This window comes from Daphnia carinata, chromosome 4, assembly GCF_022539665.2.
Source record: "Daphnia carinata strain CSIRO-1 chromosome 4, CSIRO_AGI_Dcar_HiC_V3, whole genome shotgun sequence".
Taxonomy (NCBI): domain Eukaryota; kingdom Metazoa; phylum Arthropoda; class Branchiopoda; order Diplostraca; family Daphniidae; genus Daphnia; species Daphnia carinata.
In genome coordinates, this window is record NC_081334.1 from 485,592 (window position 1) to 512,921 (window position 27,330).

At 44.0% G+C, this 27,330-nt stretch overlaps 1 protein-coding gene across 2 annotated transcripts in view; it reads right to left on the reverse strand.

Annotated features, from left to right (window-relative positions):
• The window catches only part of LOC130695128 (ankyrin-3-like), a 43,335-nt gene that overhangs the window by 8,076 nt on the left and 7,929 nt on the right, over positions 1 to 27,330 (reverse strand). The window contains exons 2-30 of one of the 2 annotated variants that reach the window (XM_059494965.1): positions 22,940 to 23,041; positions 21,339 to 21,471; positions 20,646 to 20,965; positions 20,373 to 20,501; positions 19,762 to 20,256; positions 19,435 to 19,632; positions 19,013 to 19,309; positions 18,741 to 18,881; positions 18,341 to 18,595; positions 17,673 to 18,174; positions 17,419 to 17,518; positions 16,432 to 16,500; positions 15,183 to 15,407; positions 14,938 to 15,098; positions 14,621 to 14,832; positions 11,600 to 11,804; positions 10,171 to 10,360; positions 9,783 to 10,101; positions 9,456 to 9,635; positions 9,191 to 9,374; positions 8,854 to 9,086; positions 8,120 to 8,207; positions 7,931 to 8,052; positions 7,139 to 7,829; positions 6,988 to 7,059; positions 6,809 to 6,916; positions 4,259 to 4,321; positions 3,394 to 3,981; positions 551 to 2,509 (exon numbers count right to left, since the gene is read on the reverse strand). In XM_059494965.1, the coding sequence (XP_059350948.1) occupies positions 551 to 2,509; positions 3,394 to 3,981; positions 4,259 to 4,321; positions 6,809 to 6,916; positions 6,988 to 7,059; positions 7,139 to 7,829; positions 7,931 to 8,052; positions 8,120 to 8,207; positions 8,854 to 9,086; positions 9,191 to 9,374; positions 9,456 to 9,635; positions 9,783 to 10,101; positions 10,171 to 10,360; positions 11,600 to 11,804; positions 14,621 to 14,832; positions 14,938 to 15,098; positions 15,183 to 15,407; positions 16,432 to 16,500; positions 17,419 to 17,518; positions 17,673 to 18,174; positions 18,341 to 18,595; positions 18,741 to 18,881; positions 19,013 to 19,309; positions 19,435 to 19,632; positions 19,762 to 20,256; positions 20,373 to 20,501; positions 20,646 to 20,965; positions 21,339 to 21,471; positions 22,940 to 23,041 (8,341 nt within the window). The remainder of the gene's footprint in view (positions 1 to 550; positions 2,510 to 3,393; positions 3,982 to 4,258; positions 4,322 to 6,808; positions 6,917 to 6,987; positions 7,060 to 7,138; positions 7,830 to 7,930; positions 8,053 to 8,119; positions 8,208 to 8,853; positions 9,087 to 9,190; positions 9,375 to 9,455; positions 9,636 to 9,782; positions 10,102 to 10,170; positions 10,361 to 11,599; positions 11,805 to 14,620; positions 14,833 to 14,937; positions 15,099 to 15,182; positions 15,408 to 16,431; positions 16,501 to 17,418; positions 17,519 to 17,672; positions 18,175 to 18,340; positions 18,596 to 18,740; positions 18,882 to 19,012; positions 19,310 to 19,434; positions 19,633 to 19,761; positions 20,257 to 20,372; positions 20,502 to 20,645; positions 20,966 to 21,338; positions 21,472 to 22,939; positions 23,042 to 27,330) is intronic. The other variant, XM_057518265.2, reaches the window with a different exon arrangement.

Here is a 27,330-nt window from a genome sequence, read left to right on the forward strand (position 1 = left end):
AGAAACGTTAGTCAATCAGTTCATTTCCTTGTTAGTACGAACTAACTAACTAAAGTTAAGTGTGCGGTTAAATTATGAGGCGCAGTCGGAGTTCCATTCAATCGACAAGGCATAACAATACCAACCCCGATCTGACAAACCCAGACTATATATAATTCCGATGTCATTGCCTACCTACGCGATGCAAGAGTTATGGCCGAATAAGATAGGAACAGGCCGTGAAAAAGAAAGAGAATACAATTTTTTTTTTTTTTTTTATCTATAAAGCCTGCAATCTGTTTGGATTCTTGTGTATGTCAGGAAGTTTCAAAAGTATTTGCATCCAGGGATTCCCAGGCAAAGCAGCTGAAAAGGCAGAGGAAGAGGTCGACATCGTTTGCTTCTTCGTTGATTTCGATTCTTTGGCATTGCGGAATGGTGACATATTTTTGTTTTAAATCAATAATGTGGATGCTGGATCAGCGGTGATCATGCAAAACGGGTGACGGGCCTTAAACGAGATAAACGAAAACAAAGGGAAACCGAAGTTTCCCGTTCGTCAGTAATGTACCTGTGGAAGGGAACTGAATTCGACAAAAAGATGACCCGATAAAAGGTAAATCGATGGCAGGAAGGCTGGGCACGGGGACCGGAGTTGTTGTTTGCGATCGATTGTCTGGCTGCAGGAAAACAGTTTCAAACATGGCCGAGGCCAAAATGGCTTCGGCCATACGCTCGGCTCGCTCATCCAATGGACTCTCGTCCGGTCTCGGTCGGTGGTGGTCGTTCAAAACGCTGGCAACTCGCGCCGCGTGCGATTTATTTTCGAGATCCTCTTCTTCGGTGTAGAGTTCGTTCATATCGTCGTCGACGACACCTTCGTCAGAGGTCGTGCTAACTAATTCCGAAGACTCTTCCGGCTCTGAATGCACTACGGGCTCGGTTTCCAGCACCAATTCCGTTTCAAGTAACACCGATCCCATTTCAGGTTTTCTTGCGCATAATTCGACAACGCGCGACGCGGCTTCTCCTTGTCGCACCGTAGACGTTTGTAGAACTAGTTCGACATCCGATTCCGTACCCAATTCCGGTAGCGAAACTCCCTCCGCAACAGGATTCGAAGGCGCGCATCCGTCTAAAACATCGCCAGAACTAACTTCCAGCTCCGTAATCGTTTCCACCACTGGTTCGAGATCTGACTGCGCATCAGTTTCTAAAATAGGTGCTGAATGGTCTGCCTGCGCTGGAACACTTTCAAGCATCGACTTCGATTGTGGAATAAAAAAAGGGTCAGCGTCGGATGCTGGATCGGATTCTGAATTCAGTTCGAGCGGAACTTCGGCCTCGGCTTCCGTGAAGTCTGCTGTCCCTTTCAACACTGGCTGGACATCGGGTTGCGTCGCTATTTCTAAAACAGGTACTGAGTTTTTAATGTCCGTAGATTGGAGTACCAATTCCGGTTGTGATTCCGGTTTCATCGCTGAAACAGGGTCACAACTTGTCTCGGCCACTGCAATTTTCTGCACCGATTCCGCTTCGGAGGCGACGTCGGATTCTACATCTGACGTGCATTCGGATTCGAAATCCAGGCCTACGGAATCCTCTGTCTCTAATAATTCTGGGGCTGCTTCGCCAACCAGTTGGGCTACTAACGTTGATTTCACATCTGCCTGAGGCTCTTTCATGTCGTCCGACTCCCCCGCTAATCTCGATTCTGCAACCGGTTCAATTTCTCCCAAATGCGCATCTTTCTCTAGATCGATTGGCCCTAAAGCAGCGGCTCGTTGTGGCTCCGATTCCGTTCTGCCGGCCACCTGTTCAACGGCCAACTTCATGACTTGCTCTATCACCAAGTTCGCCTCTGCCATCAGCTGTGCTTCCAAATCTCTGCTATCCTCTGCTTCCGTGTCCGGCTCGAGGACCTGCTCTTGCTGCGCTACTCCATCGCTTTCGTCTTCCAATTTCGCTCGGCTTTCCGCCATCAAACTGGGTTCCAAATGCGAGTGCGTTTCTGAAACGGGGATGGAGAAATCACGTTGCCCTCCTAACGCGACGCCTGATTCTATTACGGGGGCAGATTCGCATCCTATTTGAAAATGAAGATCGGAAAGTGGTGCCGATTGGCGCTGGATTTCAGGTTCTGATTCCGGAGTCAACGCCACGACGAAGTCTGTTCGGCGGTGTTTCGTACCCGGTGAGCCGTGCCGATCCACGTACGTATCGGGTAAGGAAAGCGGACGAACGACTAGTTTGCTACGGGCGCTAAGGTCGTCCACGTGAATGACGGTGGACTCTGTTTCACTTGGCGGAATGGCGACTTTTTGAAAGTAACGGACAGCTTCGGGGCTTCCGTAAATGGTTTCGGGAACGTCGCTCGTTTCGGAGTTTGCCGATTGCCGTTCCAGCAGCTCTTCCGTTTCTGTTGTCCGTTCGTGCTCTTCAAATTTGAGCTGGGCGTGCTCGAAGAGATCCGCTTCGCTCAGATCGCCCACATCGTCAATCACATCCGTCTGCACTTGATCCTCACAGTCTGACCGATTCGCATTTTAACGAAATCCCGCATTTCATTTGTTTTGTTTGTTTGTTTGTTTGTTTTTTCCGATGGAGTGAGTGAAAATAAAACGAAAAAAAAATAACTCAGTTAACTTAAAATGCAACGAAAAAAAAAAAAAAAAAACAATAATCAAAAATAATAAAAATAAAGTGACCAAGGGTAGCATGAAAATTAATTGAGGGTTGCGTTTGCCTTTGAGGGAACCCCTTCCTCCTCACCCTGGATGCCTATACTTATAAATGCATTTCAACATAATCATCTAATTTTTACGTTTTAAGATATTAAAATTCTTTAGTCTGTTTCACTGCTACACTTTCAAGTCATCGAAAAAATATATAAATATATATATATAAATGCAGCGCGGGACGTGCTGAAATTACGCCTATAGAATATTGAGTTCCAATATTGAGACATCCAACTAACTGATAATTGTTAATTGGTTCGAACCACAGGGAATTATATATAATCGATACCACCAAGCCAACAGAAAGGATGCGCAGTTTTCGAGTACTGATTCTGGATGCTTCAATCGGGATAGTTATTTTTTTTTGTAAAATTAAAGAAAATTCATCGGATTATAAAAAAAAAAATAAATAAATAAATAAATAAAATAAATCTGTTGCTGTACGCATTCCGGAATTTCTTCCCAATTTTTTATCCTACAACGATGCGACGATGCACTGGGAGTGTATTTCTCTCCCTTTTTGGGGAACCCTTCCGGTCGGAAGAGCAAGTGAATGGGACCATGCCGATGTCCAGCTAAAGTGAGCGAGCGATTTCAGGGATGTAGTCGAGTGAGTAGGGATCGAATCCATTCCAATAGGTCCGTGTCCGATTGAGTGTTTTTTCTCAAGTCTTACCTAAAGCTGGATGGGCTGGCCTCTGGTGGGGTGCGAGAAATCGGTGCGACTTGCGATTACGTCGTTCGGGAACCTGTGGGGACTGACTGGGCGACGAGGACGGGGAAATGGAAGACGCGGAGGGTGGAGAAGGAACTCTGCGGATGAGCGGCGGCGAAGACGAGGGAAGCGGAGTTGAGCTTCTGCTGCTGCTGCTGCTCGGCTGGAAGATGCGCGAAAACGGGCCGGACGGCTGCTGGCCGGCGGGTAGGTCGACAAACTCGCGGATGCTGCGGATCTCAATGGCTTGCTTGCCGATGTCGGCCGTCTTGACCATCAGTTTGACTTCGGCTTTCACAGGACGGCCGCCTTCCACCAACTGGTAAGGGCCGGGCGTCGATGGAAGTGGTAGCGGAGGCGGGGACGAAGAGAAATAACGTCCGGCCGAATCGGCAAAGCGGAACGTCGGGCTCGTATAGACGATGGCTTTTTCCGATTCTTCCGCACTCATCTCGTCATCCGCCGAGCTCGGATAAGGCGATATCTGAATTCGCCTGAGTTCACCGTCCGCCGGATTCCAGTTACTCCTCGCAGTCGATTTACGCATAGCTTTGTGATGTCAATCGTAACCCAATTATTCACCCACACACGTTGCCCAAACATCATCAGTCAGAATGCGGAATAGACGCAAGATAGAAGAGATACCTCAATATCGACCCGCACCTCTTAACGTCTTACTTTTAAAAACATTTTTTCTCACTTAACTCACTTGACGTGTCGTAACGGATTTAATTAATTTGTTTAGTAAAGCTAACTTTATATTTTTCAATTAGTTTTCTTTTTTTTTTTAAGATTTAGAATATCAGGTGGGAAAAATGTCACCGACCTGATACCGCTGCTGGTTCAATGGCTTCCGCCTCTTCGGTCCAGGTCTCTTGCTGGACGTCTACTACACTCGGTAGGGATCCAAGGAAGACGAAAAGAAAAGAAACAAACAAAAGAAATAAAAATATAAACTGAAATGCACAAAAGCGAGCTGGGTGAAATGCAGCAGACTACGCCTATGGACGAAGGCCGGGGGGGGGGGGGGGGGGGGCTGGGCACTGGCACTGGCAACAAATCATCTCCGGATGACATTTTTTTTTTTTTTTTTTTTTACGTTTCCCTTTTGGCTTTGCTTTTTTTTTTTTTTTTTTTTTTTTTTTTTATTCGGTTCGGCTGGGTCCGATGCGTCTTCGCCCATGGAATGGCGTCGCACGCGCACCGTACTTCCGGCAAACATTTCAATCTCCGGAGTGACCCCGCGCGATTGATCGTCTTCGGCATGACCGTCTTCGACATGATCGTCTTCGACGCTGATGTACTCGACGTCGGAGACGCCTTCTTCACGTTGACTGTTATCGACGAATCCGAGAAGTCCCGGAGATCCGCTGTACTTCCGGCTCGTGACTAGGCCATTCTCGTCTTCCTGGATGGTGACCACATGCTGCTGGCCGGCGTGGTAGGCGGGTCCATTGCGCGGGATCACCGGGGCGGGCGACGGAGCGTCTTCCTCGACGTTGTCGATGTCTTCGACATCGGTGACGGGATCGTCGTGATTTTGCGGGATCAGCAAAGCGGTGCCGGTGGAGGCCGGAACAGTATCGCCGTCCTCATCAGCCCCGCTAACCGATTCGACGTCCGTCAGGCCGAGACGAGACGAGCGGCCGCTACAATCGAAGGATTCCGTTTCGCTAGTCTCGCCCGTCACCATAATGCCTGGCGGTAGGCGGATCATCTTCGTCGATTTTTCATCGTCGTCGGAGAATCGGAAATCTTCGACGTCCGTCGCGCCCTCGTCTTCGATCGGGCCAACCGTCAACAACACGCCGGGCACGGGCGGCGCGGGGGCCGGGGGCAAGTCGGAGTCTTCCACGCCAGAGATGCTCTCCACGTCCGTCACAGCTCCTTCCTCGGCGTTGGCGACGGACAAAAGAGGTCCGCTGGTCGTCGAGGCCGTCTTCTTCTTGCCTCTCGTCTTCCTCGGCTTCTTGCGTCCGCCTGCCGAGCTGACACTCAACAGCATCGAACCGCCGCTCCTGGGCTGCAGCTGAGGTGGCGGACGGTAGGCCACCTCTTCCTCTTGGTTGGACGTGCTGACATCGCCACCCAATTCGAGCTGGCCGATGACGTGATTCAACTCGGAATTGTCAGTACCTTGTTCCAATTCGTCGCCGGAATCGTCCAAGTCCTCGATATCCGTCAGCGCTTCCATCAGCGTCAGTTTGCGTCCAGCGTCTTCGTCATCGGCCTCGTCCGAAGCGTCCGAATCATCTAGCGTGGCCACTACGCCCTTGACGACCGTGTTGACGTGCGTGTTGCCTTCGTGATCGTCGATGATCTGCGTGATGTGCTGCTGAAGGACGGCCTCGAAAATCGGCGTGAAATCCTCGGCCGGAGTGCTGGCTTTGCTCTGGCCGCTGGATTCTTCGTGTTCGACTTCCACTGTTTCAACGTCCGTCAGCCCACTCTCTTCGCCATCGTCGACGGCCAGCGATCCAAGGCCGGGCTTACCTTGTCCATCGGCAGACTTCTTCTTCTGCTTTTGCCGACGTCGCATCCGCGATGCGATCATCGTTTTGGCCCTGTTGGCCTCTTCGCTGTCGGAAAGCGAGAAATTCTCGTCTTCCGCTTCGGCCGAGACCGAGATCATGGGCACCGAATCCGCCATTTGTTTTTTGTTTTTTTAAATGATGACTTTTTGGGGGGGGGGAGCAAAATTCACGATACAAAGAGGAGAGATGAGCAGTTAGTTGTTGGTGGAACGGCCGGAACGGGACTGGAGAGAGAAAGTGGCCCCTTGGACCGACGCTAAGACGGAGGGAATCTCCAAAAGTCAGGCGACACGACGGCTTCCTGGTAATAAGCTGAAGATAAAAAAAAAAGACCTGCCCCCTCTTTTAAAATGCGATCAGACCCATGTTCTCCTGGACAACAAATTATTCACAGGGTCTTCCTAACGAAAAGGGATCGAGGAGTTGGCAGCGAAGAAGGCAAAAACCGGGCACGTGGATCAATGCTCCAAAGTGGACGGGCAGGTGCGCAACGCGTGAGCCGATGAAGCCAAACATTGGGAAAAGGACGGACGGATTTGTTTTTTTTTTTGTTTTGTTTTTTTTCGTAATCTTGTTAGATCTTTTGAATGTCACACGTCACAAGAACACACAACTTTTCTTTTTTCTTTCCGGATCATTATGTCAATTAGGGCATTTTAAATGTCATCCCGATAGATGGCGCCAGTGCCACATAAAAACCGAATTTTTTTGCTGGGGTTAGAATTGGGACGTTAAAAAATAACAAACAATTGACATAAGAGGGAGGTGATGGCTGGGCTTATTTATTCTAAAGAAGTAAAAAAAAAAAAAAAAAAAAAAAAAAAAAACAATAGTTAACTTACCGTGAGAAGTAGCTGTGGTGTCCAGATCCTCCGAGCGTATCGTTTCTGACTGAGCTAAAGCCACCTGAGCTGGAACGGCTTCAGGGTGTGATGTGTGCACCTGGGACTCTACGATGATGAGAAGAACAAGTTATTTAATAAAACATACTTGAATTACATTTTTTTTTTAAAGTGTGTACCTGTGAAGGCTTCAACCGCTTCAAACGGACTTGAAGGTGGTGTCTTTGAAGTGGACATCCTCACTTTGGCATCTAGATTTTTATTGTTCGATTAACAGATGGAACAGACTCGATGGAATGCTTTTGAAAAAAAAAAAAAAAAAAATTCTACCGTTTTCTGTTTTCCGCTGTTCCAGCGATCGGCTGAGCAGTTCGGGCGAGAACGTGTTGCTATCCTCGATGTCGCCGCCGTGCAGCGCTGCTGCAAACTCCTTTTCCAAGACTTCGTCATCGCAACTGGTGGGTTCGTTAGCAGCGTCCCACGAGGAGGAAATCAAAACTTCCGGCTCGTCTTCGACGCGTTGATACGAGTGACGAGTTGTCGGTGCCGAGGTGGCAATGGCAGCTGGTGTTTCGACAACCTCCTCTTCTTCCTCTTCTTCTTCCTCCTCTTCTTGCTCATACGGTCGGCTTTGTTCCACCGCAATCGGTTCAACAGGCATCACCTCCTCGCAGCTGACTGGTTGTTTGGCTGCGTTCCATGATGGCGCACGCAACGATTCCGGTTCGTCATCGATGCGTTCCTGTTGGCGGTGTGCTGGCGCAGTCGATGCGACCACCATCGGCTCCTCCACGATCTCCTCTTCCTCTTCTTCTTCTTCTTCTTCTTCTTCTTCTTCCTCGTTAGTGGGCAGCTGCTCAACAGGGATATCTTCCGCCGGTGGATCAAACATAGGTTTCGGATGAGTATCGATGACGTAACGATCGATGACTCGTTCCTCCATAGTCGATTGGCGCGTACCCCACGAATCCACGTCCTGTTGCAAATCGCTAGATTCCAGGTCCTGCACTGGCTGAGGAATCTGTTGTTTAAAAAAGATATATACAATTATGCTAATCATCAAGATATTAACATTTATTTATTTTTTTTTTTTTGTGTCATATCCACTACGCCCTTCTTTACTTCGATGTCTTTTTCGGCTTCTCTCGAATCGCAGATGCCCTTCTCCTCGTGAATGATTATCCGCTGTGAGGGCGGTTCAGCGTCGTCGTAGACTTGTTTTTTCGGAATGTCTGTCTTGATCTCTGCAACGAATTTAGCATACGCAATTTTCAAAACAAGGTCGCGTTAAAACAAACTTCGGAATTTCACCTTGTGAGAAGACTTCCGACACTTCCTGCAAATTTAGCTCTTCCTCCTCCTCTCTCTTCTCGGGGATCTCGTCGATTGACTCAGAGTCCTAGACGAATGGCCAAATCAAAAAAAAAAATTTAGATGCAGAGCGAGTGAATAGACGATGATAACCAAAACGATGCAAGAACAAAGTTGTTTTTTTTTTGTTTTGTTTTTTTTTCGAATTTGAGTGATTAACGAAAGAGATTGGCAGAAGCTAAGGTTGATGATTTCCATAGGTAGATCAAACTGACCCATTTTTTTTTTTTTACGAAAAAGAACTAAATACGCAGATGAAACTTCTTGATTCATTTATGGTGATGGAAACAAGGCATAAAATTAAAAAAAAACAAAAACGGAGGTTGTATAATTCATGCCGCGAACGGATGCACGTAATGGAATCGAGCAACGGATATCATTCACGACTTGAGAGCCTTACCTTCAAGTCTCTCATCCGCTGCGATAGGACGGACGGCACGACAATAAAACCACAACGAGACATTGAATTTGTTTGCTTGCTTTTCTTATTATTGTCAAGTAGAAAGCATTTTGAAAAAAAAAAAAAAAATAAATAATAATGAAGTTCTGACTGGACAGAAAATGTACGTGGACCGAGCCGGAAGTCAAAGAGGAGATGCGAAAGCACAGCATTCATTGACAGGTTTTGGGAGAGCGAGAGAGAGAGAGAAGGTTTCCATAGCACTCTCTTTTACCTTCATCAGATCCTGCTCGTCGAAGCTGACGTCGAGACTCGTGTTGCGCTGCAGGGTGTTCCTCGTGCTGTCGGCGCCCAGCTCGTCGCGCAAATTGTCGAAACCGGACTGGTCCAGTTGGGTTTTGGCCACAGCTTTCTCCAGGTCGTCCGTCACCAGTTCCACATTGTAAATGCACCGGTTGACGATATCGTCGCGACCGATCTTTCTCAGCGCTTTTTCTAAGGCGTTGCCTTTTACATTATAATGTCACAAGAATTGCAGATTAGAAGCTGATCCAAATGTCAGGGGTAGGCGGGGGGGGGGGGGGGCAGAAAGAGAAAGGAGGCAATTTTACCGGTAACTTTGTTTTCCGACTGGGCCATCCACAACTTGAGCATAACCATGGCTTGTTGCGTGGTATTGTCAGGATACTCGTTGTCGATCAGGTTCAAGTCCGAATCGGGAATTTCCAAACATTTGGCCAAGGGGATCCAATCGCGGCCGAGGAGGTTGCAAATGTCAGACAAGCGCAAATCCGCCTGATAATCAAAGGACGGAACGTATTGATTGTACAGATACATCGTTGATCCCATTCTTAACTCTTTTGTCCTTCAACTTACTTTATGGATGGCTTCGGGCCTATTGGTGGCGTAGACAAGCCCCACGTCGTGCAAGAAGCCGTACTTCTTCTGCAGGGCGAGCAAGTCCGGCTCGGAACGGGCCGTTTCGGGCGTGACTGTGCTGGGCAAGACGATGTTCAGGTTGCATATCGGCGTCTGCGGTGGTTCACCCCTTCCGGCCTGTTTTCGTTTTGGAAATGAAAAAGGTCAATTATTTCGAAAAATCTGTGCAAAACTATGAAACAATCCGCTTCCGGATGGAAGCCTTATGTAAAGGGCGGACAGTGTGTGTGTGTGTGTGTGTGTGTGTGTGTGACGATGGGATACCCTTGCTTCCCGCATGAAGGCAATACGCCCAATGGGATCGGCGTGATTATCCTTGACTCGGACGGTGAAAGGCAGGCGGTTCTCGCGGAACGCGCGGAAGGTCAAGGCCAGCTGCTCGCCCGACTTGGTGATGGGCACCAAATTGCCGGCGAACTCTAGGTATTGCGACTTGGTCTCAAGTACTTCGACATCACGGCTCTTGGCCACTTCGACGAAATGCTCCTGCTGTTCCAGAGTCTTCTCCTCCTTGTCGTCCGTCATACAGAAGACCCTGAGACGGGCTTCTTGCGGTTCGTGTCGTTTAGCAAAAACAACAAATCTAACAGTTTGAATCGAAATAAATAAATCCATTTTGATTGAAAGAAATTCAATTTCAATCGTTTTTTACTTGGCCATGAAGGGAACGTTAATGGCCTCTCGGTAGAGGTCGGTAGCCATTTTGGCCGCTTCAGCCACGTTGCGACAGTCCATAAGCCAGAAGCGGGCAGAAACGGTGGTTGTGAAAGAAACGCAATCATTGACGAAGGTCAGCGGTGTCGAGCCGGTGACGTCTTCCCACTGGGCTCGCGAAGTTCCGCCTGCGTTCCAGGAAATGATCAATTCAAGAAGAAAAAAAAACAAAAAAAAAGAAAAAAACCATCATCAATCATTCAGACGACGACAGATTTTGTATGGGGCTTGAGGGAAAGAAACATTTCGAGCAATCCAACAAGATGATGAATGACGACATCAAACGGGAAAACCAAAGTGGAGAGATTCGTAAAACTGAGTAGACACAAGCGGATGCTGGATACCAATGAACATAATGGAACCCAATGCCTCTGACTAAGCAGAAAGTACCCTATTTTTTTTTTTTTTTTTCTTTTTTTTTTAACACAACATCCGACACGAGAAAGTGGACGACACGAATAAATCAAGCCCGGAAATAGTAAAAAGTAGATAAAATGACTAGCATAGTTCTTTTCTTTTTTTTTTTAATATAAATAAATGGTCGGGACTAAATCGTAATTTAAAAATAATAATAAGAATAAAATGTAAATCTGAATTTTTTTTTTTTTTTTTTTTTTTTTTTTTTTTTTGGCTGACAGCCGAATTCGACATGGCGTCCATTCTAGCGAACGAACAGGAAACGGGAAGCCGACAAAATGCGAACGACAACAAAGCAAACTATCAGTAACTAAATTTCTAAAAAAAAAAAAAAAAAAAAAAAAAATTTAATAAATAAAAAAAAAAGGGGAAACACAGAAGTGCGACGTATGACGAACAAAAAAAAAAAGATGTGTCATAAAACAGAACATTGTGAACGACAAAAGAAGAGGAAAAGAAAAGAGCGTAAAAGAATAGTTAGATATGTTTGGTAGATACCTGTCGATACATCAGCGGCATTCCCTTTGTTTTATTTAATGAAACGCAAAAATTGGAAAAAATAAATTGAAAAAAAAAAAAAGAAAAGAAAAAACGGAAACGAAAGAGAAAGAGAGAGAGAGATGAGTTTTAGACGGAGAAAGTGTCGGAATTCAGTTGGAAATAGATAAAGCAGAAAACGGTGGAGAAACTCAGGAAATCAACAAAGACACGAAAAAAAAAAAAATAAAATAAAATAAAAATAAAATAAAAATCTTATGGATAAAACCCTTTTTTGTTTTTTGTTTTTTGTTTTTGTTTTTGGCTCAAACTGATTACTACGGCGCATGTATGTCATCCAAACGAAACCGAGTATAGAGCGGAGGGTAGAGGGAAGACGTACCAAAAAAAAAAAAAAAAAAAAAAAAAAAAAAAAAAAAAAAAAGAGACGGGATATTTTTGTGCGCGCTCACCTGTGATGCTGCAGAGGAGCCGCAACGTGGGCGTATCGCCGCTGTACTGGTTGATCATCCCGCGGGCAGCGGCTTGCGGTACGGGGATCGTCAAGGTAATAGGCCTGTGGAACTTTCTCCTGCGGGGCTCCACCGTCACGATGGGCGAGACGGCCACCCGGTTGCCCAGCAGTTTCACCACCAGTTCCGGTTGTATCGGTTGCGCCTGTTTTACATAAATTTCAGTGCCCGGGTGGAATTAAATTTACAAAAAGAAAAAAAAAAAAAAAAAGAAAAACCAACAGAAGCAACAAAAAAAAAAAAAAAAAACGAAATGGGGTTACACACAAACACCCTGGTCCGGTATTTTTTTCTTTTTCTCTTAAATTTTGTTTTTGTTTTAGTTTTTTTTTTTTTTTTTTTTTTTTTTTGCTTTGTACTGCGTGTGATTGGGGATATTGTACGTGTGTGTATGTGTATGTCTTTCGTGAGTTGAAATGGAGATCATGGAGGGGAGGCATTTCTTTGTTCTAAAAAAAAAAAAACTATGACTATCGAAATTGCTTTTGATTAAGACTGGCGCTTCTATCCCGTCATGTCCCGACATTCCTACATTGCAATGGCTGCATCGTGAAAAAAACAAAAAACAAGATGTCGACAGAAAAAAACAAACAAAGAGAATCCTTATTAACAAACTGCACTCGTTGGGGCAGTCTGAAGCCAATTAAAGGAACAGAGAGGGGAGGGAGAAAAGGTGTGCGTCACGTGTCAAAAGCAACATGCAGCAGCCTCGAAGCCAATTCGAATGATACCCAAAAATATCCTTCAAAAAAAAAAAAAAAAAAAAAAAAAAAAAAAGAATTTAAAAATGATAATAATATGAAAAGCCAAACCACCGGACATACGAGAGACAGACAGCCATGCTTTTTAAAAGCTAATAATAATTTTTTTAAAAAATGAATCAGTTTCAAATCATTGTTTCTTACAATTGAAATGTTGGTCAATCATTACATTTTCCTAATTCTTTTTTTCTTTCTTTCTTTTCCTATTTTTGATTCTTTTCTTTTAGTGAAAATGTTAAAGAGGATAGGAGGATATGGGTATTGATTAGTAAGGTCAAGTCTCGCACCTGGATTTGGTCCATTTTATTGAAAATCCCGATGTTCCAAAAGCGATACATTCCAGTTAATAGACATTGAAAGAGTTAGTTTTAAGATGATGGGAAAAAAAAAAAGAGAGAGAAAAAGAAGATGAGCGTTAAAAGAAATGAAAAAAGAATTTGCATAATGTTTCCGGAATTGAGGAGAATTCGATTTTTTTGTTGTTGTTGTTGTTGTTGTAGTTGTTGAAAAATTACGAAATAAAGTACAACGCGTGCGGAAACTGGCGCATTTACGAAAAAAAACAAAACAAATTCGGTTCAATTCATTAATTTTTAAATTCCCAATTGTCGATATGCCTTTCCAAATACGACCAAACTGAAAAGCGTTCCGATAAACGCTTGTTACACTAGTTGAAATCCACGAAAAGAAAATAATAAATAATAAAAAATAAGTTCATGTTTCAATTGATCTCAAATCAACTGGCCGGAACATTATCTCTCGCATCTCTTCCCTGCTTTACCCATTTCGAAATAAAAAACAAAAATCTACTAGCAAACTTCAAAGACGATTACAAGTGAAAAAAACAGAAAAAAAAAAAAAAAAAAAAATCTACAATTCTCAAAGTACGACGATATCTGTAAGGGGGGGGTAAACGAAAAAAAAAAAAAAAAAAATGAAATATGGATTTGTTGTTTGATCACGGGGTAACCAGTCATCCAGATATGTTTGAAGGCAACTGTTATCTTACGTTCACCCCGCAAAAATACCTTACATTTTACATTTATGAAGCACACGACGATGATAGGTTAGAAATTCTTTTGTTAGTTTCCTTTTTTTTTTTTTTTTTTTTTTTTTTTGAACCGAAAAGATTTCAAAGAAAAAAGCCAGTTCCAGTAGTTAAAGAGTCCCAAAAAAATAAAAGCCAAGCAAGAGAGCCATAAAAAAACCGAAAGAAGAAGAGAAAAGAAGACGAAAAAAAAAATACATATATATATATATATAAAAATACCAATGAAGAAACTACCAGAAGCAAAATGCAGTCATTCCGAAAGCATGCAAATTATGAGCACACCAGACTGTTTGCCTCGCATGAGATCATCGACCCCGTTCTCCCCGAAAGCTACTGAAGATTTTTTCATTGAGTCGAGTGTTTTTTGGGGAGAGAGAGAAAGAGAAGTCGGATGTTTTTTGTTTTTTTTTTGTTAGGTTCGAGGTTATACATTTGAAACTATGACCTAAAAAAAAAAAAAAAAGAAAATAGAAAGAAAAAAAAAAAAACAACAAAAAGAACGCAAGCGAAAAAAAAAAAAATGTTTTGTTATAAGAATAAATAAGTAAATAAACTTCTGTCGCCATTTTTGATTGGAGAATAGATTCTAAACGCTTTCAAGAAATGAGAAACCCCCCCCCCCCCCAAAAAAAAAAATAAAAAAATAACTAAATAAATAAAAATGGAAAAAGATCTGGCAAATATCGAAGGCAGGAACGTTTCATTTTTGACACGAGAGACCCTAGAGGGCAAAAGAGACACTTCCCCATTGAATCCTTCTACCTTTAAGGTTGTGACTAGACGCATTGGCGGGGGGTGGAGTGGACTAGAAAATTGATACAAAACGTAAAGATCCCCTCTGATTCGATCTAAAATCAAACAAGAAGAAACTACCACTGACCTACTAGAGAGCTAAAAATAAAAAAAAGACTATCGATCTAGTAGGAAATGATGACGATGAGATAGAAATGGGAAAGAAAAATTGAGAGGGCAGTGCTTCTTTTAATGAGAGGATGGGTGGGGGGCGGAGGGAGGAGAAAGGGAGGGAGTTGGTTCTATTCGATCGTTTTTCTACCAGATGAGAGAGAATCGCTTCTTTTTGGGGATGTGATTGACGGTGATCTTTTTCCACGGTCCAGAGTAGTTAGGTCGCAATTTGGCCAGATTTACCTGCAGTCCCACTTTGATCTTCTTGGTGAGTGCGCCCGGCGGGAAGACGGCCTGCACTTGGGGCACGACCGAAGACGAGACCATACCACCGTCGGGACCAATGGCGTGGACTTCTTGGCGGACGCGGGACACGATAGCAAAGTACTGCGGGAAATCCGTCGTCAAAATGCGGGTGATTCGGTGCGTGTTCATGTCCTCCAGCTGGCCCATATCTGCACATCCATTTCCGGATCCACCATTTTTTAAAATTATTATTATACGAAAAAAAAAAAAAAAAAAAGAAGAAATTCAAATTTCGAAATTCATTCAGAACTCACCTTCGCCGTCGAAACTTTCATTCAGAACTTCCTGGACAGCTTCTTCGGTCGCTTCCAGCGTGTGCTCCCTCCACGTTTCGCCATTGTCGCTACGCAAAACGATGATCTCGCGCTCCTTCCCGCGCAGAGCGGCAAAATGCGGAACTTCAATAATAACAGGGCTGCCAAAAAAAAAAAAAAAAAAAGATTTATTTTATTTTTTTTAAATAATTATTTGAACTTGTTCAGTGACATAGTCGACGTACCCAAGGAATTTAGCGGCAGTGGGTCCCAATTCCAGGATGCGGCTGGCCAAAGCCTCGCCTTCCATCAACGGCGGGGGGTGTACCAATTTGTCGCGCTTCAGGTAACGACAGGTGATGCGCATTGGGCACGGAGCCTTACGGGGCGGGATGATGACACGGACGCCGCTATGGCGACATCCACGCATCGCTCCACCGCGAGCATCAACCATAAAGCTGACCAAAAACCTAAAGGAGAAAAAAAAACAACAAGGGAATCCAATGAAATCGCCGCTTTGTGGTGCGGTGGCGAAGGGCTCTGATTTAATTATTATTTTTTTTTTTCTTAAATGAAAGCCCCCCGCACTTCCGACACGAAACATTGAAAGCCGATGATCAGCGAAAAACCCCGCCGGATATGCAATCCGGACGGAGAGGCGTGTAACTGAAACTCAATGAAAACCAGAGAGAACAACATCAACTAAATACAACTACAACTACTAATTTTTTTTTTTTTTTGTTTCTTTTACCACCACAGATGAGAATGAAAATTAAAAAAAAAAAAAAATAATAATAATAATGTTTACCTAAACATATTGTTAAACGCTATCGTCTAAGGTTATCAACGTCAAAAGAAAGCGATTATGATTTCAATGGACGTTTTATAAAAATAAAAAAAAAATAAAAAACTAGGCTGTTAAACAACACAGAGATACTACCGTCAAATACAGTTCAGACTGTAAACGAGAGCGCGCATGCAAGATGACTACGACGAAGAATTTCGAAAAAAAAAAAATAATAAATAAATAAATAAATAAATAAATAAATAAAAGACATGAACGGGCGAAAGGCCCGCCATATTGTTTCGATCCACTTACGTTTTCCATTTAAGTCCCCTGTTAGAGAAGTAGCGTGGCAAAAAAGGGTAGGAAAAAGAAACAGATGGCGTGTTTTGTTATTTAGAAAATGTTAGTTTACATTAGTTCATGATCAACATGTCTTAAGTCGTTAGCGGTGGCACCACCGTAGCAATACGGAAGTAATAAATTTTGTAGCGTTTAATTAGTGACATTAAGCAATCCCCGAAAGCCAATCCAAATCAAATGCTGCAAAGAATCCGATCTCCCTTTTGTTTTTGTTTTTTTGCTGTGAGTTTTGGCGCACGCGCACACGGTTAATTCGATATCGTTGACATTTTGTTAATAAAGCACAAAACGGAGGCAAAAATAAAAATAAACAAAAAATAAAATAAACCAAGATGATATTTGCCAACCTGGAACGCCACATTGCCGTACCCTTGGATGCCAACGACAACAGGGAGTCGTCTAGTACGCTGGGATGGCTGGGGGAGTTGGTAGTACGGAGTGTTTTGGGGAATAGATTTTTTTTTTTTTTTTTTTTTTTTTTTTACGGTTTGGTTTGTGTGAGCAGATTCATTCAGGCCGGGCAAAACAAAATAAATTAGAAAAATTATACATTAAAAAAAAAAAAAAAGAAAAAGAAATGGCAGTGTCAAGTTGCATTGCGCGTCACGATTGAAACCCCAGTGCCAGCAAAGCAGCAGCAGCAAGTTTCCGTCCGTGTAACATCAGAATGATCCCTCTCCAAACAAAAACAAAACGAGCGGCGAAAAAAACAAACAAAAAAACAAGGGGAGAGTGGACAGCCCGCAGTGACAATCTGACACCACCACTTTAATACACAGCCCGGTATTAAGTATAAAAAAAAAAAAAAAAAAAAAAAAAAAACACGGACTGATGGAAAGAGTAAACACAAGACAGGGAGGCACGAAAAGAATCTTCCCAGATGTGACGGGACAAAGAACCACACGAACGGACATGCCCTTATATGAAAACCGTGCAAATCAAATGACTGTGCATGTGTGCGCCTCAGTAAAACTGAACAAACTCCTGGTCATCCCCGATTTGTGTGACACACCACTTACAAAAGTACGAGTGGAAAAAGGAAAAAAAGAAGAACACAAATCAAAACAATTGCCGGCTATAAAAATCCATCTCTTCCTTTACAAATGTCATCGCTCCGTTCTTTCGATTGAAGCTTTAAAAAAGAACAAAAAAAAAAAAAAAAGACTCGCTCTTCAATCAGCGCCTCTTTTGTGTGTTGTGTGTGACGGCACGTCAGCATTGCTCTCATGCGCGCTTAGCATTCATTAAACAAAAATGGATTTTCTTTTTGTTTTGTTTGATTTCTAAAAATTCAGAAGATAAAAAAAAAAAAAAAAAAAAAAAAAAGATCTTACCCGATGCTGACTGGCTGGCGTGCCAGATCGACGTTATCCGGCGCGTAATTACCGCTGAACTGGGCGTATCCTTCTTTGGCCGCCAGGATGGATTCCTCAACTGAAATTCATTTTTTTTAACGTCACATTATTATTATTATCATTGTTTTAAATTATCTTCAAATCAAATCGAATTTAACTCCAAAAAAAAAAAAAAAATGAAGGGAAACAAAACGACGGAAAGTAAAAAGAAAAAACGCGTTGATTTGATTTACCACCAGAATTACGGCGATCCTCGCCCATTCCATCCATCGGCATCGAGTCGTCGCCCAGTGATTTCATCTCGTCGACAGTCAGGTAGCGATAAGATTGGTCGCCCATGACGCCGTCCTCGCCACCTTCATCCTCCGAGTCGGACATGAACGTCTCCTGCATCGTTTCGGGCGCCTGGACGCGGTACTTTTCCTCGATGATGGTCGTCGTCGTCGTCGTAATCGTCGTCTCCGTCACCACCTTCAGCGTCTCGATGACGGTGATGTAGCCCAGCTTCTGAGCGATCGACAGGGCCGTCTGACCCTGCGTTGTGATGGCGTTCGGCGTCGCTCCGCTCTCCAACAGCAGATTGACGATCATCGGGTGGCCTTGCTGGGCGGCCTGGTGCAGCGGGGTGTAGCCTTGACTGGTGACGGCATCGATCTGGCTCTGGTGGCCCAGCAAGAAGCGCACCATATTCATCTGGCCGAAATGGCAAGCGACGTGAAGTGGAGTGTACCCGCTCTGTGTTCCATGAGCAAATAAACAAAACAAAACGTGATTTAAAAAAAAAAAAAAAAAAATCACGAGTCATCGAAGGGCAAAACATTTAAAAACTTTGGTCTTGTTGTTTTTAATATTCAAAAAAAAAAAATAAATAAATAAATATTATATGTAGTACTTATAGTACCTTCGTCTGGGCGTTGATTTCGGCATTGTTCTTGACCAAAATGGCGGCCACGTTGACACGATCTTCTTGGGCGCATAGATGGAGCGGTGTCAATCCATTCTTGGCCTCGTAGTTGGCGTCCGCCTGGTGCTCAATCAACAACGTCGACATGTCCGTGTGACCCTCCTGGGCGCTGAGGTGGAGCGGCGTGAAACCGGCCTTGGACTCGGCGTTCGTCTGGGCGCCGTATTCCAGCAGCGTCGTGGCAATGTCCATCTGTCCGACAACAACAACAACAAAAACCAAAAGAAAAATACGATGGCTGTTAATTAGATGGCCGCGCATAAAAAACAAAAAAAAAACAAAAAAAACAAACAAAAAAAAAACAAAAGATTAATAGAGAATTTCCAGTTCGACTGACTTGATTCTTCTTAGCGGCGATGTGAAGCGGAGTGTATCCGTTCTTGGCCGAGGCGTGAGGAGAGGCTCCCTTATCCAGCAGGAGCAAAGCCACGCTCTGGTGATCGTAGTGGCTGGCCACGTGCAATGGAGTAACGCCGTTCTATATTAGCAAACGTTTCAAGAAAAAGGTACAACAATAAATAGAAAGATAAAGCCTTCGATAACTGAAGTCCCCCCTTTTCCTTTAAAAAGGAAGGAGATGACGCAACGTTTGATTTGGGCTCATCATACTTTGCCCTGGGCATCAACCGGAGCGTCCTTCTGGATGAGCAATTTCGCCACTTTGATGTTGCCGTATTTGGCGGCCAAGTGCAGAGGTGTGAACCCGCGTTTGGTGGCCGCCGTGTTGTTGGCTCCGTGCTCCAGCAGGACGGCCGCAACTTCATCCTGACCCTCCTTGGCCGCGATGTGGAGCGGCGTGTACATGTCTTTGGTGATGGCGTCCAAATCGGCTCCGTGCTGGAGCAAGAGCATGACAATGTCGACATTGCCCAGTCGGGACGCAATGTGCAACGGAGTTTGTTGTTCCTATAATTTATCGGAAATCATTTAAAAATAACGACCAAGTTTAAAATGTAACGATGTTTGTTTGTTTGTTTTTTTTTCCGCATATGTTTCATTTTTTCAATTAAAATTTGTTCAATTTTTTTTACCCTCGCACGGGCGTCGACTTGGGCGTTATTGCGGAGCAGGATGCGCACAATGTCCGTCTGATTGGCTCTGGCGGCCAAATGGAGCGGAGCTTCGCCGCGCATCGTCGGCGCGTTGGCGTTGGCGCCATGCTGCAGCAGGTAGATGACAATGTTCATGCAGCCCATAAAACTGGCAACGTGCAGAGGTGTCAATCCCGACTGAATCAAAGTACAAAGTCAACAATGAATTTCGATTTCACGCACCAACCCGACCCGAATAATAAAGAAAGAAATAAAAACATTTGATTCATTCATTTTTTTTTTTTTTTTCTTTCTTTTTTCCTATACCTCCGTTGTGGCTTCGATGGAAGCGCCGTGTTTGAGGAGCAGCTCGATGACTTTGATGCGGTTCTTTTTGCAGGCGATGTGGAGAGGAGTGAATCCGTTGAGGGCCCGCGAGTTAGGATCGGCCTTGCGGTCGAGGAGCAGCTTGGCGACGCGGACGTGTCCGCAGTGAGCGGCTACGTGCAAGGCCGTCAGATAGTCGACTGTGACTTCGTCGACGGGCGCTTTGTGGTGGAGGAGAATGCGTCCGGCGTCGACGTGGTCACCTTGGGCCGCCATGTGCAGAGGCGCCAGGCCGTTCTTGGTCTTGCTGGAGATGGGAGCTCCGCGCTCCAGCAGCAAGTCGACGACGGACTCGTGGCCGGAACGAGCTGCGCAGTGGAGTGGCGTCAGACCGTCGCGAGTCTTGGCCTCCAGCTGAGCGTGTCGGTCCAGCAGCAAAGCGGCCATGTTGGCTTTACCCCATTTAGCTGCCACGTGTAGCGGAGTGATGTGATGCTATTCATTTTATTTTCATCCAAATTTTTCCAAAACATTAGAGAGAGAAAAATGATTAGTTAAAAGATACAATTCATCATCATCATCTTTCCGGCCGTTCATTGACGTCCTTTTACCTTTGCCAGGTAGTTGACGTCGGCGCCCTTTTGAACGAGTAGACTTGCAATATTCTCATTGCCGTAGTGAGCTGCAATGTGCAGCGGAGTGAAGCCGCTCTTGGACGTCACGTCGGGATTGTGATCGCTCTACAATTTTTTTTTTTTTTTAAATCAGAATAAGCAATTGGTAAGAAGAGCAGTTCATTAAAGGGCTAAAACAGAAGTGGTCCGGAAGAGTTTCCTATTTCTGTTCAAAGATGGCGTTGTTTTTTTTTGTTTTTTTTTAAGTACCTGGAGTAGTAGAGCGGCCGCTTTGCAGTCGTCTTTTTTGGCGGCAATGTGCAGGGCCGGCAGGCGCACTTTGCCCCTCGTGTCGTTCTCCAATAGGACGGACACGACCTTGTCGTGTCCCTGCTGCAGAGCGACGGCCAGCGGAGTGAATCCGTCCTCGGTGGCCAGGCTCTGATTAGCTCCGTTGGCCAGCAGGAAGCGGACGACGCCGTCGTGATTCTCCTGGGCCGCCATGTAGAGCGGAGTGAACCCATTTTGCGACTGGACGTTGACGGACGCGCCTTGAAGCACCAAGATCTTGACTACTTCCTCCTGTCCAGCTGGCATGTCAAACAGATATTCAAGATACCAGATAAAAAAAAAAGTTATTTGATTTAGTCCAACACAAATAGGGAAAGCTACATTCAAAAACATGATGTCAACAAGGAGCCATATGGCAGCCATTTTCTTTTTTTTTTTTTTTTTTTTTTTTTTTAAACAAATCAAAATTCTTGTTGAATCATCGTTTTCAAGTGGAGAAAAGACGAAGGACGCAGTCAAACAAGAAAAGATGACGGCATGCGTAGGGGGGGGGGGGGGGGTGCGCTCTATTGAGCCAACTTAAATATGCCGGCGAGAAAAAGAGCTTGTGGATGTTGAACAGTGACGTCATTGGACGGAACGAGATGTTTTTTTTGTTTTTTTTTTTTTTACCGAGTGATGCGATGTGCAGGGCCGTGTTTCCCTTCTTGGTGGCGGCATCGACGGCAGCTCCGCGCTTCAATAATTCCGTCACGACGTCGACGTGCCCTTCCTTCGACGCCAGATGCAGAGCGTTCAATCCATTCTGAAGTCAAAGAAACCAAAGAAACCAAAAAAAAAAAAAAAAAAAACAAAGTGAAAATCAATATCAACACCTTTTACATTACCACATCACAAACAAAAAACAAACAAAAAACAAAAAAAAAGGGGGGAGGGAGGGAGGAAGGAAAGGGTGGGCCACTTGTTTCTTTACGCAAATCCCGATGCCAATCGTCATCGGATACGTTCCACCGCAATATCGATTTCGTTTCGGATTCCTCTCTTTCCCCCTACCCCTTACCTTTCTTCTTATCTCGCCAACCCTCCCTACACCCTCGGTTTTCTGGTTGGCATTTATTTCTTTTCTTTTTTTTTTTTTTTTTCACAAGAAGATTAGCACCGACATTGATTACGAAACATATATCCATAGCAGACGCGCAACTAAATCATAACACACAGTCTGTTGTGTTCGAAAACACGCGTGACGGTCGGCTAGTTGGGGTGGAAACAACCCATGACCGACGAGGGGGGTGATTTTCCCCCATCTTTTTTCTTTCAATGACGATACTCCCTTTTTTTTAGTTTCTTCTTTTTTTTTTTTTTTTTGCCTACACCCAACACTAACCCCCGTCAATTCTAGCCGATCGTGCATGCACAATTCGATGGGGGGGGGGGGGGGGACCAACATGGCGCTTTTTAGCTCCGCGTTCCGACTCATTTATAATCGAACTGGTGGCAGCAGAGTTCTTCTTTTCTCTTTTTGTATTGTTATTATTATTATTTTTCAAGAGGAGAACAGTAGTGGTGAGGGGGGGGGGGTACACTACACCCGATGGCGACGACAAGTATTGATTGCCCCCCCCCCTCTCTCCCTTCTGCCAGCAGGACGCGCTCGCAACAAAAGGCAAGAAAAAAAAAAAAAAAGAAAAAAAAGAAGAGGAGATGGCAATCGAAAAACAAACGGCAGCATGGCACAAACGGTGATGACATTTTCCAGCAGAGTTGCATTTGAGCTTTTTTTATCAATTCGCGCAGTAATGGCGTCTCGTTTAGCCACTCCGGCAGATGGAACAAAGAGGGGGAAAAGAGAAAAAAAAAAAAATAAATAAAATGTTCTTCGTTCGTTTGTTATTTCGCCTTAATGTTTTTCGTTTGCCCGTTTCCCTTGTCTGCACACATACGTCAGCCCCACCCTGGACCCACCCTTTAACCCAAGGTAGTGTGTTTGTGTGTTGCTGAATAGAATAAGAATGAGAAGAAGAAGAAGAAAAAAAAAAAACAAGGAGGGGAAAGGGTGAGGGGGGGGGGATAGGATAGGAGGGAGGAGAGGTGGATCGATAATTTTATTGCAGTTGCCAAGACGCGGATTCGTTTTGGCAAACGCGCGTTCGGGAAACAGTTGGGCGTTAAAAATGGCGGCTTTTTGGTAGGAAAGAGAAAGGGGAGGAAATGAATTGGTAAGTTTTTATAATATTTATTTTATTTATTTTTTTTTTGAATAAAATGAAATTTACCGCGTTGCTGGTGTTGATGTCGGTGTTGTTCTTCAAATGCTCGAGGACCTTGTCCAGGTGACCGTCGCGTGCCGAACGTAAGAAACCGGCTTTGGCGTCCGACTGGAAAGTAAGAAACGAATCAAAAAGAAAAAGAGTTTGTTATTTTCGTTTTGTTTTTTTTTGTTTTTTTTTTTTGTTGTTGTTGTTGTTTGTTGTGTTGTGTTTTTTGTTTTGTTTTTTCTTTCGTGATTCTCTAATCGTGATGAACTGGAGAGGAAGAAGAAGAAAGAAAGAAAAAGAAAAAAGGGGGAAGGGGAAGGCAATTGAGACACACTGGTGGAAAAGATGAAGAGAACAAGATAAAGAGAACACAAATATTAAGAGGGATATGGGGGGGGGGGGGTACCACAGGAGTCGGAACTGTTCGTTCCGTATCCGTTCCGTCTATATCCACGAGATTAACACACACACACATACACACACACATACAAATAAATAAATAATAAATTTCTTCCACCCCCCCCCCCCGAAAAAAAAAAAAAAAAATCCATACTAGAGTGGGAATACGGCTTATAATGAGGGATTGTTGTGTTCGTGAGAGAAAGAACAAAACAGAATAAGAACACACGAGAGAAACGAAGAAGAAGTGGATTACAATCAGTCGGGTCGACGTTGTACGGTATAAAAAAAAAAAAAAAAAAAAAAAAAAAACTCGACCTCGTGTCACGGAACGGTTTCCAGTCAAAATAAATCAATACCGAGAGAGAGAGAGAGAGAGGGAGAGTGAGAACGAGGGAGAGAGAGAGAGAGAGAGAGAAAGTGAAACGGAGAGGTTTACTGCTGAAGCTAGGACCACAAAACTGCTAGGATAATATGACGCCAAAGCCATTGGGCACGCACTCATTATTCTCCAATTCAATAAACACCCTCATCCGGAGGATACAATCAACAAAAATGACACGCTCAATCAGCTTCGCCTCACGTTTTTTTTTTTTTTTTTTTGTTTCTTTTTTTCTCTTCTCTTTTCAATTCCCCCCCCCCCCCGTTATAATTAATTGGCGCTGTTTTTATTTCTTATTAATTGAACTGCGTTATCAAACAATAAAGGAAGAAGGAAAAAAAAAAAAAAAATGAAAAGAAATGTCTCACGATTCGCTAACGCGTTGCCTCGCCTTGCCCTCCATTTTTGTGCGTGGGTTTTTCATTTTCGGGTGGGGTGGAATCACGTGACTCATCGCTAAAGTTTTCTCTCGCTTCGAGTCTCTCTTTCTCCTAGCGACGCTTTTCCTCTTCCTCCAACTATCCTATTCCCCTACCCCTCCTTGAACGCAAGAGTATCGACCGGCGCTTCCTCCGCCAGCGCCCCACTCTGCACACACACACACACACAGACGAGAGACTCGCAACGGGCACTGACAAATCAACGCCCAAGAGTTTTTCCAAACTTTTTTTTTTTTGTGCGATCCCATCAACAAAAAAAAAAAAAAAAAAAAAAAAAGGAAATCTGCCAAAATCAACAAACAAAGAACGATGATTGCAAAAATAAAAAATAAATAAATAAAACCGATAGGCAAATTCGATTTAACTCATCGACTCCTCCCTCGCCCAGGGAGGAGGGAGAAAAAAAAAAAACGTTCCATCATCTAAAACTTACCATTCCGGCACCGGATGAGCTGTTTTCGGTAACCATCCTTTTTTTTTTTCCGCAAAAATTACACACACACACACACACACTCACATACACGGCACGTTAACAAACAAAAACTCAATCAAAAGAAAAAAATTTTCTTTTCGTTCTTAAATGACGCTGCGCGAATCGAATCAAGTGAGAGCCAAAAAAAACAAAACAAAAAAAGAAATAAAAGAAATGGATGTCTTTCTTTTTGTTTAGACAGACATTGTTAGCATTGTAAACCGCCCACGCACTGCACTGGCCAACGCACTGCGCGAAATACAAATCACGATGAGTTTTCTTTTTTGTTTTTGTTTTTTAAATTTGGCCTTTCTAAAAAAAAAAACAAACGACTTGAGAGATATAGAGGGGACGACGCTGGAACATGAACCGTTCGTCAGTGTTCCCTGTGTACGTGTGTGTCGAACATCAAGTTGGAACAGCGCAATGACAATCCCCTCTTTTTTCTTCGTCTTCCCCAATAGTCCCTCACTCAATGCTCCTCTTTCTTTTTCTTTTTTTCTTTTTTTTTTTTTTCCCTTCGTATTTGGGTGGAGGATGGAACACACGGCGCCGGCGCTGCAATGCGCTAAGCCCAGCCCCGGCGCGCACACACACATCTCTACACCATTGAGCGCATACGTCATTATTAAAAGGCAACGCTGGACGAGGCGCTTTAAAGCTTCCCCCCTTCTATCCTACCCCTCCACCTCCTCCTTTTCCCTCCTCCCGACTCACGAAAGCCTACCGCCACCCAACGCCCTTGTGTGCAGTGCGAGTGAAGGATCAGGTCGATCGATAATCAAGTGCCATTTTCGGCTGGCAGAGAAGGCACAAAATGGAGGAAACAAAAAAAATAAATAAATAAATAAAAAAAAAAATGGAATAGGATAAATAATTCCGGGTGCTATTCAGACATCTTCGCTCTTGCGGATGTCTTTAAAACTAAACAACGTTAATATCGATTAGGGTGTTGGATCTTCTTCTGCCTCGGCGGATTCGATTCGATTCCAGCTGAGGCGAGAGGGGGGGGGGGGACGGGTGGGAGTGCTGGTGGTGGACCCAATTGATTCCGGATGAAAAGAGATTTTTCAATTCGCTTTCTTATTCGACTCTGTTGCGATGGCAATGGTCTTTGCATTCCCGCTTTTGTTGGCGGTCCCTATCGGAGCGGAATGCAGCGGTGGTCGAAATCGGAATTAGCTGGGTCGATAAATCGATTTGCCCATTTTTTTTTTTTTTTTTATTTCATTTTTTTTTTTTTTTTAAATCGCGGCCCACTTGCCTTTCACGCATTCTATGAAGATTTCCGACAGGTGCTGGCAGACCGTACGTGAAACATGATAAATATTTGATGCGTTACACACACACACACACATAAATGTGCACTATAGTATTATATGAACCGGCTTTTCGTGTTGCATCGACGACAGCCCCACCTTCGACTCTATCCTCCTTCCTACACCAGGGGGGGGAGGGTGCCATATTAAAAAGACATACGACACACACACACACTCCGACACGTTGATGGACATGAAGGAGAGAGTGAGAGAGAGAGAGAGAGAGAAAAAGAATGTAAACAACCATGCAACCCATAGAAGCATCCCATACAAGCAAGCAAACAAAACAAATGACGCACGTTTAGGCGCAACTTTCGTTTCATTCAATCGAAAATTCAAATTCCCCAGCCAGCCTTTAACAATTTCTTCGCTTCCATTTTTACACACATTCCTCGACGTTTTCAGGCAAACAAAAAAAAATCTAACGTCAGAGGGGAGAAGGGGGGGGGGGGGGGGGGAAGGAAAAAAGAATGCATGTAAAATGATGTACAGTACACGCCATACGACCAATCATCAGGCACAAGGGGGTATGTCTGTGTGTGTGTGTGTGTGTGTGTGTGTGTGTGTGTGTGTGTTAGTGAGCGCTATGCGCTCGCGCGGGGCATATGGCGACGGATGGGGAAACGTGAGGAGGACAGCAGAGGAAGAGGACGGGCGCGCGCGCGCGCGTAACTGGGGCGGATGGATCTAATTTTAGAAAAAAATAAATCTACTCGCTTGTCCCTCTCTGTCTCAGCTCTGCCGAAAATGAAAAAAAAAAAAAAAAAAAAAAAAGGCTCCTCATTCAGTTACGGCGAAGAGAATAAATTCTTTAAAAACAAAAGAATGGAATAGAATAAAACGGGAAAAGTACGGCACTTATTTTTAATCTGTACTGCATTCTACGTTGTACTGTCTGCAACGTTGAGTTATGGGTTGAACAGAAGGGCGACGGGTGAGCGGACGGATCTGCATTTAATCTCATCCGGACAAACAAAAAAAAAAAAAAAAGAAAAGAGAAAAACCAACTCAACCAAAAAAAAAATGCTTTACTTTTTCTTTCGACTCCTAATCCAAAATATTTTGAAAAAAAAAAAAAAACAAAAAAAAAAACAAAACAAATCGATGGTATTTTCGTTTCTCTCCAATAGCATCCGGTTTACACACGAGGATTTGACCTAATAATCATTGCCATCCGGCGATTTCGTTTCATCCGGTAATCAATGAATTGCACATCCCGAGTGCTTTTTGAGCGCCAGCGACCCCCCCCCCTCTCCCCGTTCTCTCTCAAATAAAAAAGAAATGCCTAACCTTTTTTTTTTTTTTTTTTTATGATTATGCACAAGCGCAGTCAGGTAGTGTGGGAATTATTTCGAATTTCAAAAAAACTTACCCCCAAACTAGAGATGGATGCAAAT